An 11631-nucleotide genomic window follows, 5' to 3' on the forward strand; every position below is an offset into this window, starting at 1 on the left:
GCAGGATAACACTTGTTATGAAACAGTGTGCCCTCCACAACACACCCACCCCCCTCTCCCCCAACATTATAAATCAATTGCACCATATTGCTATTTAGCATAGTAATGTTATACACCATTTGAAAGCTTGGACACTTGGGAATCCATATATGACAACCTTTTTCATGTACAATCTGTATAGTGCTTTACATTGTCAGATTAATCTTACTATGTCTCAATTAAATTGTATCAAATTGCCCTCCTCCCCCTCCGGTGCTTCCCTACCTTCTAGCTGCAGTGTGTATCCTTATCAATAAGATAGATGCAGCAAATTGGGTATTGAAATAGTGACAGGAATCCATATTTTATCCATTGTTTTATCCCATATTTGTTGTGCAGATGTATAATCCATCTTATCCACACTCATTGAACCAACAAAGAAAATGCAAAGACATTTCTGTAATTATTCCATAGTGTAGTCATTCCATCAGAACCTCTGACAAACAATCCAAATAGTCCAGAAACCACACAGTAAGGCTTTTATTGTCAGTATGCATTTTGGGTAACCAAAAGTCCTATGGGGAGTTTCCATTGGGCATTTTACAAAACACATGAGCATACCTTAGCAAATAATGGTCTAAATGACTCATTTTTCATTTTATTTTGATCTACTTTTGCACACGGCTTCACAAGACCTGGTCTAGACACAAAAATGCCCATTCCATAGGAAGTTAAGACATTTCAAATCGATTTTACAAATTAGTCTAGTCTACCCTATTTTATATAATGTTAGTCTGAAATAGTGTGTTTCTCAAGCAAGTTTCACCTGGTTTGGTTCAACAAATATTCAAACTTATCATCTTTATTCTAATACTATGCCTACTATGTCTTCATGTCCAATAGGCCTGAAATCTTCAGAAATGTCTGAACTTCAGGCACAGAGAAAAAAGAAAGAAAGAAAACTCATGTAGATTGCTTAGGAGGAGAGGAGGGCCATGCTGAAGCATGCTGCCAAACAGTGCAACGGACCCCTCACACTTAAGGAGAAATAGGAGAAGACACTTTTTTTATATTCACTTATTTTTTATCATACATATGATATTTTTGGCCACAACAAATTTTTTAGTGATTTTATAGTTTGTTTTCTTTGTAAATCTCTAGCTTTGGGCCATTTCATACTCCGTGGAAGCTATGCACTATTGTCACTTCGCGTGCCCTTCTCACCTTTTTCACCCCTGACCAGTTTGCATGCCTGTTTAAATATGCGGACGATACTGCCATTGTTGGGTATTTGAAACCCAACAGCTCAGCACTGACCAGCTTTGAGGAAGAGGTGAGTAACTTCACCAATTGGCGTAAAGACAACTTCCTGGCTGTTAATGCAAATAAAACAAAAGAGATGGTAATAGATTTCAGACGCCATAAAAGTGAGATCCCCAACAGCGTTATTAATGACAAGATAATTGAGAGGGTTAATAGTTACAAATATCTAGGGATTGAAATTGATGACCAACTCAAATTTGATACATGTACTACGTCTAAGGTAAAAAAAATTACAACAGCGAATGTTCAGAGCGTCCTTCAGAGCGTTTTGTCTTTTGGCCTGGTTTGTGTATATGGGAACATGCGCAAAAGAGACCAAGACAAATTACAGCTTATGGTAAAGACAGCAAGTAAAATTATTGGATGCAGACAGATGTCCATCACAGTCATTAGTCACTTTAGATTATGCTGATGCTGTTAGTCCTCTAGTATGCATCCAAGACTGCATATTCTTGTTGTAATCCAGAAACTGACATTTGGTTGAGTATTTAAGTATTATGTTGATTTAATATAAGGTTGTTGTTTTAGGGCCATCTGTTGTACGTTCTTTGTACCCTGCTGAATTTTAAATACTCACAGTATATACGAATAGTGTGCGTGTGTGTGCGAGTCTTGCACTCTATTCACTTTCTTTGCTCGGCAGGAGCAAGTGGAAGGGAACAAAAGGGTTGGGAGTGTGTATGAGTATGTGTGTGGGGGATTTTGAGAACTACGTGCTGTGGGTGTGATGGGAGAGACGTGCACATGAGTGTTTGGACTGCTGCTGCTGAGTGTGTTTTGCTGTGATGGATGAGAGAGTGTGGCCTGAGGGCTCAAAGTATTGGTGTACGTGTGTATGCAACAGAGTGTGCAATAAGTGCGTTTGTGCGTGTGCTTATGTGTGTATGGGAGCTGAGTGTGCAGTAGGTGTGTGCTATTGTGTGGTCTCTCTATTCCTACTGTGTGTGTGTGTGTGAGCAAGAGGGAGAGGGAGAGAGATTTCCTCTCTGTGTGTGTGTGTGTGAGAGCAAGAGAGAAAGGGAGAGGGAGAGAGATTTCCTCTCTGTGTTCTGAGCGTGTCTTCTCTGCCATCCCTCTGCAGACATCCAGCAGCTTGAGACTCATGTGAAGAACAGAAAGCAGCGGGAGCAGGAGGCACGGGATCCCGTGATTGGCCAGCTCCAGCAGATGATGGACTCCTTCCAGAACTCCACCGACCAGCTGGCCAGTACCGTGACGGCCAGTGTGCGCTCCGAGGTCCAGCACCAGCTCCACATGGTCGTGGGAAAGTAAGCCTCCACTCCAGTGTCTATCTCTTCTCAGCCCTCCTTACTCCTCCTCTTTTACAGTTTTACTTCCTCCTGTCTGTCTCTCGTGCTACACCTCTTGTGCTTTTTCTTGGTCACTCGCTGAGAATATTAATTATCTGCAGTATGTAATTGCTGAATTATACATTATATTCTGATATATCCTGAATCAATGTATGATTTTTGGTTTTCTTCCTGAGGGATATGGTAAAGCCAGTTGAACTTAACTAAACAGCAAGTTTGTTTGATAGCACTACATGTGTAAATTGGAAATGAAAAAAATATATATTGGAAAATATAGGAAGTTCTTGATTGATGGTGTAGACAGAGACCTTAGCCAGCGTTTTGAATCCTCTTGTATCGAGTGGGCAGCAAATGGATCGCTGTGCACAAACAAACCTTAAGCCAGGGTTTAATTTCTCCCAGCAAATTCAATTTAGCCCTGGCTCACCTTCAACAAAATTCATTGTGTTTAAACTGGTGTGGAGAGCCACAATTAATATTCTGTTTGCATAGTCCTCTAGACTGATCTGCTAATAACATTTGTGTTATTATTTGGAATTTTCCCTTACCACTCTGAAATTCACTTCCTCAGTTGGCCTTGAGCATAACCAGCCAGCTCTGTGAACAGCTGAGCTTTTCATGAGGCTTTTTAAATGAGTGCTGTCTCTTCCTGTCCTCTCCCCCCTATCTGTGTGTGTGTGTGTGTGTGTGTGTGTGTTTCTCTGTCTGTGTGTCCGTCTAGCCTGCAGGACTCGATCCTGACGCAGGTGCAGCGGATTGTGAAGGGTGAGGTGAGCATGGCTATGAAGGAGCAGCAGGCGGTGGTGACCTCCAGCATCATGCAGGCCATGCGCTCGGCCGCTGGCACTCCCATCCCCACCGCCCACCTGGACTACCAGAGCCAGCAGGCGGCCATCCTGCAGCTACTGCAGCAGGGACAGCTCAACCAGGCCTTCCAGCAGGTCTACTTGTCATCATACCTATGCACTGTATAGGGGTTTCGACTAGGCGACTATTAAACTCATTTGTCGGTGCTGTAGGCAGTAGTCAACTAGTTGTTCCACAGTGGCATGGAAGTTGTATACAGCTGTGTTGAAGTACAAAAAGAATATATCTGCTATGGATAACCATCTAATGATAAAACACCTGCTGCCAACAGCTAGCTCAAGCAATAATGCTAGCTCCAGCACTGTACTAGTACGTAAGAACTTGTCAATAGCTATTATGAAAAACGTCATCTAACTAAATCAGTTGCTGTGAAACCCCAAGGGTAGTTTGGTCTTTATTAGTAATTGAAGCTTTGGGTGAGTTCAGGTCATTTGGTAATGGACCCACACATCACTGGTGTGCACATACTCGGGATGGTCCCCCTCTGCCTCATCTTGACCCCTCTATATGTATGTAAATGTATGAATTAGTTTACAGAGAGTAGCTCAAACCAGTTGGTCAGTCACTAGATTACGTAATTACATACTTTTCATATGTATGTTGCATACTGGGCCCAGTTTAATCAGGATGCCCAGCAAGTTGCAGACTAAGCGATTCTGATATTGACTGACTCAGTTCCTCTCCCCCTCTCCTCATCTGTCTCGATCTCTCTTATTTTTCTTCTCTTCCTCCTTGCCTATTCCATCTGTCTTTATTTCTCTCTCCCTCTCTCTCTCTATAATCCTCCCTTTCCCATCTCCAGGCCTTGTCTGCTGCTGACTTGAACCTGGTTCTGTATGTGTGCGAGACCATCGACTCTCAGCAGGTGTTTGGCCAGCACCCATGCCCCCTCATCCAGCCCGTCCTGCTGTCACTCATCCAGCAGCTCTCTACCAACCTCGGCACGCGCACCGAGCTCAAAATTAGGTAGGAGACAAACGACACCTCTCTCTTTCATTCTTCTTCCTCCAGGTTGGGGTTGTGTATGGGTGAATTGTTCACATGCTTCCGTAGATTAGATTTTTAGCAGTATTTTGTTAATGGCTCAATGGACTTCTAACAAAAGTGAAATCTCAGGACTTAAAGCTCTCAGGCACTGGGGTGGAATTAAGGCTTTGGCCAGTCCAATTACATTGTTTTTTTTTTTTGTTTTTTTGGGGGAATGTATAATTATTATGCCCCTTGCATTGTATAAAAATGTATAAAAATAATAGCCCCTTGCGTTGGCCGTGAGGCCCCTTTTAAAATCAGAGGTTTACAGGCAACGGTGGCCTTGGTGCCCCCTTCTTTCAATATTCTGCTTTGCGTCCTACTAATAGCGATTTTTATTTAGCCTGTGGCCTGTCAAAATAATCTTAGCATTCACAAATTAATTTAGTCTTTTACGCAGTGGAGAAAGTGGCAGCGCAAGAAAGAAAGTGCGTCCAAATTCACCCATTCTCAGTTGAACTACTCGCGAAGTAGCCTATTCATCACACAGACATCACACATATCACATGAAAGAGCTTTTTCTCAGCTTTTAAACGATGTTAGCCGATAATTGCTGTGTTGAACGGTTCGCGAGAAAAGGAAATAATATAATTCCATTTAATCATACATTCTACTGAAGGTTTTGCGTCCCATAATCTCCCTACCCATTCATCTCGGTGTAATACTTTACGAACCCTTCTTTTAACACATGACAACCCATGTATCAGAATAAACAGGAGACCTTACCGAACACAAAGGTGTAAAGCAGTCCCCTGTACAGTTAGCCGTTCCAGAGTAATCCAGTTTTGAATTTGCAGTAAAGTTCGACATACATGGATGTCTCCAAATTTGGGCTTTAAGTTTTACAATGTGTTTAAATAAATTGTTCCACATGATTTCATAACGGGCCAAATACAAAATAAATGTTACAAATATCGCCTAGATATTGGTAAATCAGAGGACGGCTGACTTAAGAGTTTGTGAAAGTAGCCTTAATGATCACAAAATGCTAAGCATGCATCTAGGCTATTTGAGTTTCTTAAAGCTGAGCTGTGCTTAAATTGTTCAATACATGAAGAAGCCTAGATATCTGTAAATATTAGATAGTCAGATGATTTACAGTTCTATGTAATATGTCATTTTTTCATTTCATGTTTTTGTAATGTTTCATACAGTGATGCAGGTCTACTGCAGTGAATAGGCTAAATCCAACTTTGATCATTTTTATAGCCTACTACTAATAGTTAACTTTGGCCTTGGTGCCCTGACATGTGGCCTTTGTGCCCCCCACCAAATATGCCCAACTGAAGGCCAAGTGGCCTTGCCCCCAGAATGGTGAAATTCCAAGCCTGTCAGGCACAGATGGTTTTCTTGCTTTAAGGGCTGTAATATTCAAGTTATAATTATGAGAGCATGTCCTAGTGCAATTGCACTGTCACATAGACATATTTTCTTCTGAAATTCCTTCATTGAGCGCCAGATAGCACTCCCACTAGCCCAGGTTGACCTTTTTCAATCAGACATCAGAGTTTCACCCCGCAGTGGAGAGGGGTCGAAGAAACCAAGGTTGCACTCCCTCTGGCCTCTGATGTTCTGTTCACAGTTATTCACCTTGACAAAAATCCCTTTACACAAAGTAAACCCAGGTAAACAAAACAAACACCTGCGCGCAAGGTCCTGGGAGTGAGATGATGCATCCTAATGGACCCTCAGGTCAATCCAAACATTAGGTGTGTGTGTGTGTGTGTGTGTGGAAGGTAATCTCTACATCATTACAGCCTGGTTATCGGCACCTCTAGTGAACAGGGCTCTTTTTTCTGCCTGTCCTCCTGCTTTAAATCGTGACTTTAAGGGCTCTCCTCGACGGTAAACCTGGGACATACCTCAGTCCTTAATGCCGTGCCACTCCTGACTACAGCCATTAAGCCTCTCAGCAGCCTGGCGCTGGGCCTGTACGCCCGCCAGGGGAGTCGGCCAAGCCCCCGAAGCCCAGGCGCACGCACGAATCGCCCGCTGCCAACTCCCTTTACTGCCTTTACACACCTCTGTCCACTCGACTCGTTACAGCACGAATCACATCTCGAATAACCTAAAGCTCATACAACCCAGATGTTCCAATACATCACCATCTGTGTGGCAGTGAGAGTGTGTATGTGTATCAATAACCATATGTTACGTGTTTAATATGTTTAGTGGTCCGACCTTCGAGACTCATAAGGACAGTACAATTCAGTCAATATTACTTCATTTTTCCTTTTGCTTGTTTTGTTTTTTTGATGACCGGGGATACCGTGGCATGCCTCTGTATGTCCATTTTTATGACTTGTACTGTAAATATCGGTCCAAGTCCAGTTTGTTTATTTTGTAATATTGATGACGGGGTTAAGCCACCCCCAAGGGGTTAAGATTTGAGCAGCATCCTTCCTACACCCTGGAGGCTAATGACACTTAAGCCTCAAGATTACAGCGAGGGGGGTGACATGGGAAGCATGGTCCTTTTGGCTTAAATGTATTGGAGCGAGCTGAATGAAGATGTGAAATTTTTATAACAATCTGATGCGTAGCATCTTGGCTGGGCCATCTGGAACCCGCGCGCGTGGGCTGCACACAGTAAGCGGGTTATTAAGGTCGTTGTATTGCATTTCCTCCTTTTTTAATCAGATGCTCTAATCTTAATGAGTGGTTGTAAGGTAATTAAGATGACCTCTCCGGAATATGTGCTCCCACCCACCCATCCGCCCACCCCATCAGGGTCCAGCCATTCGAGTCGAAAGGCAGATGGTGAATATCTCCATTCAGACAGGTGGCAGCTCTCTTAATCCTTATGGAGGTTGCAATGTCCGACAAAGGGAGAGTGGAAAGGGGGGGAAAAAAAACCCTTGCTTTATACCAGAATAGGCTTTAAGAATCAACAGGAGTGCATCGCATACGTGACGAGCAGTGGGAGCAGAGCGGTGTAGAGGAGGAGTGTTAAAACATGTAATCACACAAACGTGCTGATGCTTGCCCCTGCCTGCCCTTTGTGGTTGACCCCCGTGCATTACCGGAGCCAGCCATCCATCCATCCCACCAGAGGACCGACCGGCATCACTGAAATTCAATTAATCTCCAGAGGTGGCCCAGGAGTCCGGAGACAGGTTTATGGAAAAACCTGCCTCAGGCTAACCAGATTAGTGCTTTGAGGCAGACCAGTGATCCGACAGCGGAGATCAAATAGCTCATTCCAGCACGGGCGGGCTAAATACAAGGGGTGAGGCGGGGATGCCAACAGTGCGGGTGAAACTTGACAAACAGGAAAAAAAATCCATATTCTATGTGGCGATTGGATGCAGCCTTAAAAATAAAATGTTAATTGTGGACCATGCCCATTGGAGTCCCCGCTGTTCGTGCTGACGTACTGGCCTTTTTTTATACCAGCTGTCATGCCTATATTAGTTAGTTATATAACCAATGTGTTACATTTGTATAACTGATGACCGTTAAATTGAATGACTGGTGTTCTGATGAAATATCTGTCGTGAGTTTCAATAACTGGCAAGGTTTATTATATAGTGTCATCTTTCTCACCTATAAAGAGGCATTGAACAATATTTAAAGGGGAAATCCAGTTAAAAAAAAAGTAGTTTTGGATGATGCGTACATTTTCGCTGGGGACCAAAACTGCATTACGGAGTAGTTTACACGTTCCGATCTTGTTTCGGTCCCCAACGAGAATGTAATGCAAGTTGGTGTGAAAGAAGGTGAATGTAGGTCCTGTGCGGAGTGCTGACCGTCTCTCTCGTGTCCCCTCAGCTATCTGGAGGATGCGGTAATGAACCTGGACCACGGCGACCCGGTGACGCGGGACCACATGAGTGCGGTGCTGGCCCAGGTGCGCCAGAAGCTCTTCCAGTTCCTGCAGCAGGAGCCGCACAGCCCACTCAGCAAGAGGGCCCGCCGCCTCATGATGATGCTGCAGGGCCTAGTGGTCAACCACTAGCCCCCACACATAAAACACATAGCCTACCCAAACAATGTGCTCCTCAAACTCCCTCTCACCCATAATGAAACACACACACACACACACACACACACTTGCTTTCTGCATCTCCCAAACAGGAACACATAGCAGCTCCATTCATCTTGTCCATGTAGACCCATACATGTACAGCCTGTCCCTCCACACAGACACACACGTGACTTTGACCTTTCACCCTTGATTCCCCTCCCTCCCCCCAGCTGCTCTTCTGTGGTCTTTCTTTGGGATTTGCGGGATTTTGACGGTGGCTTGAATGGAGGAGATTGGCACTCAGATTCTGAGTTTGGTGTTTGTGCTTACTAGCTTTTTTTTTTTTTGGTTGGCTGCAGTTGCACTCAACGTATCACCTCATCCTAAAGTTTGTAATTTCTCGTCTTGTATGACAAACTACATGAAAATGAGAAGGTTTTTGCTCTTTTATTTTTGTAAGTGACCATTACAAGTCAACTAACTTTTGTGTGCAATGCATCAAGGCAGAGGCAAAAGAAAACCAAATGGACCTTTCAGTGTTTCACTAGTGTGCTTTGTTGGATGGAAGATGTTCTGCAGATTATTTCTCAGCTCTCTCCAATGCTGCCTACTGGTCAGACAGACAACTGCAGTGAGGACTGCAACTATATAGAGATCTCTTCTTTACCATCCTACTCACTGCTACATTTTCATTTAATTCCTCCCTGTTTTTTATTTTTGTTTCACAAACTGAAAGGAATAACAAGGTACATATGCACAGGATGTTGCCTCTACCAGAAACACTGAGTTTATTTCTTTAAAAGTCCTCTTGTACTACAGACATTTCCATCTGGTTGAAAATTAGTTTTGTTTTGTGTGCGAGAGGGGGTTGTATTTCCTGTAGGACTGACTACTTTTTTGCATAGGCTTTACAGAACTGTACAGTGTTCATATGTTAATGTAAGTTCTTTTCTGATTTGTTTTTATGTGTTAGTTTAAGCAGGAAGCTGAAGCACCCGTGTACATTAGTCAATTAAGAATATGATTGTGGCGTCCAGGCAAACAGGGAAAATGGCCGTCCGCATTTAATTTTTTTGATCACCCCCTCCATTTTTCCAGGGTCCTTACAATCCACCAGCTTCTCACATTAATCATACTCTCAACATATGCTTGAGTTATCAAAGTCAAAGTTGTTTTCCATAGCAAATCAAGCAAGATCTTTTATTACTAAGAGATGTCATATTCAATTTGTAAGTGTGCAGTTTTTGCTTTAGCCCCTAGATGGCAGTAAATCAGATTAACTAGGTTTGTTATTTATCATGCTATTTTTACATGCGCTGCTTTTTCTCTTCACTATCTTTTGTAAATTTACCACAATTTGCAAGACTATTCTTTCATTTAAAGGTACTGATTTGTGTCAATGTGGCCTTTAAAGATGTATTTTATTTTACACTTCCTCCCAAAGCAAATCCTGATTAGTGTATTTGGGGTTTCTATCATCCCCCTGTGGAGGACTTATTGATTGTGGTGTCAAATTAAAAATTATAACAGAATATAGCTCTCATAACCTGGAGTGTAACCTTAACAGAAAGTGCCTTAACAATGTTCTACAGTTTGAGTGGTCAATTGTTCCCTTACTATACCTTAGTGCTATTTAGGGGCGGAAGGATGTGGTTAAAGAAATCAGAGGTAATATGTAAAAGTGTGAAGAGAGAAGTGGCACTGGTCATTGCATTGATGTGCTGATTTCCTGGTCACTTATGAAGAACAAAGCTTTTTCAGTCAAAGGAATAGCACTTGTATTGTTTACTGATGAAAATCTGAGTTCTTGTTTTGCGTTTTAAGACCAAGGAACCTGCCCTTGTTCTATGTGTCTACCACATTCTCATTGTCTGCAAGAAAAGGCTGAGATTGTGTTTGTTTGTGCGCAACACCAACTGTAGACCCAGTGAAGCACTGTCATGAAAAAGGCTTCCTAAACAAGGCCTTCAAAACTCATCAGTCATACTTTAAATGTGGATATGTTCACATCTACCCACTTGTTTTCTTTGCCTCAGTAGATAATGTTACATTTTGGCACACACAAAGGTTTTTTATGTTGGGCAGCTGGTTTAGACTAAATAATGATTAAGCTCAGCATGCTAAGGAGCTGTGCTCATTTAACTTCATGTATGCCAGGTCTAGATAGACAAGGACTATTTTTTTTTTTTTTTTTTTTTTTTTTTGTCAACAAAAAGAATCAGCGCACTAAATTACAGCATTCTCGGTTAGATTCCATCTCTAAAACAACCCTTGGTCAAGTAGCTTGGCCATCTGTATGTTATAGCTACTGGAAGTTCAAACCCTTGGATTATTGAAGTAACCCTTTACTGTTTTTTTTTTTCAATTAGTAAAGATTAGTAAAGTACACATTATTCTTGTGCAGGTTTCGACCAGCAATCGCGGTGTATAAATCAAGGTTTTTCTTCTTTTGTTTTTTCATTAAGATTGATACTTATCAGGGTTTAGCAACAAATAGATGTGAATGTCCTATCAAGGCTTGCACATAACGCTATATATATAACTACTTTCCTCTCCAAACGTTGCATATTAGCTCTTGTTTTGTGTATGAACAGATTTGAACGTTTTGTCATTTTTCCATCGTGGTTTTGTTCGTAATGCTTCGACTATGTTGTATATTTTACACCTGTTTCTTTTACCCTAGACGTTTTGGAATAAAAAAGAAAATCACAATGTTCAATCTGTTGTTTTGTCTGCACTCATTTTAATTTCTATAAAATCTACAGGCTGGCTCGGGGGTATGTGTGGTTCTAATCCACGCAGGCTTTATTTCTCCCGCATACCCGTGGCCCTGTGACGTTTGCATTCTCTGTGGACGGGATTACGACGGACGGGTCAACATTCGTTTATACGCATCAAACATCTTAATCTGTCAGAGAGATATCACCATTTGTCATTGTCAGTAATTTATGCTTTTACTGTGGTTGTGCCCAAACACACAGGCTTCATCTAATTTTGTTATCTTTGTTACGCTTTTAGGGAAGCGTGACGGAAAAGAAAAATGACCCTGATCAATACCTTGCAGTTGATGGTAGTTTTCAACCTAGTGAGATTACGCAGTCGGACTGCCTCCCCCGCCCCTACCGCAGACGCTTACTCCAAGATTCATCCCGGGCC

General features: G+C 42.4%; 1 protein-coding gene across 6 annotated transcripts in view; it reads left to right on the forward strand.

The window, feature by feature from the left end:
* The window catches only part of edc4 (enhancer of mRNA decapping 4), a 34328-nt gene extending 23134 nt beyond the window's left edge, over positions 1-11194 (forward strand). For all 6 annotated transcript variants that reach the window (XM_042108706.1, XM_042108710.1, XM_042108707.1 and 3 more), the window contains 4 exons: positions 2384-2570; positions 3334-3553; positions 4282-4445; positions 8280-11194. In XM_042108706.1, the coding sequence (XP_041964640.1) occupies positions 2384-2570; positions 3334-3553; positions 4282-4445; positions 8280-8466 (758 nt within the window). In that variant the 3' untranslated portion in view covers positions 8467-11194. The remainder of the gene's footprint in view (positions 1-2383; positions 2571-3333; positions 3554-4281; positions 4446-8279) is intronic.
* The last annotated feature ends 437 nt before the right edge of the window (positions 11195-11631 follow it).

Source organism: Alosa sapidissima, chromosome 11 (assembly GCF_018492685.1).
Source record: "Alosa sapidissima isolate fAloSap1 chromosome 11, fAloSap1.pri, whole genome shotgun sequence".
In the NCBI taxonomy this organism is placed as follows: Eukaryota; Metazoa; Chordata; class Actinopteri; order Clupeiformes; family Clupeidae; genus Alosa; species Alosa sapidissima.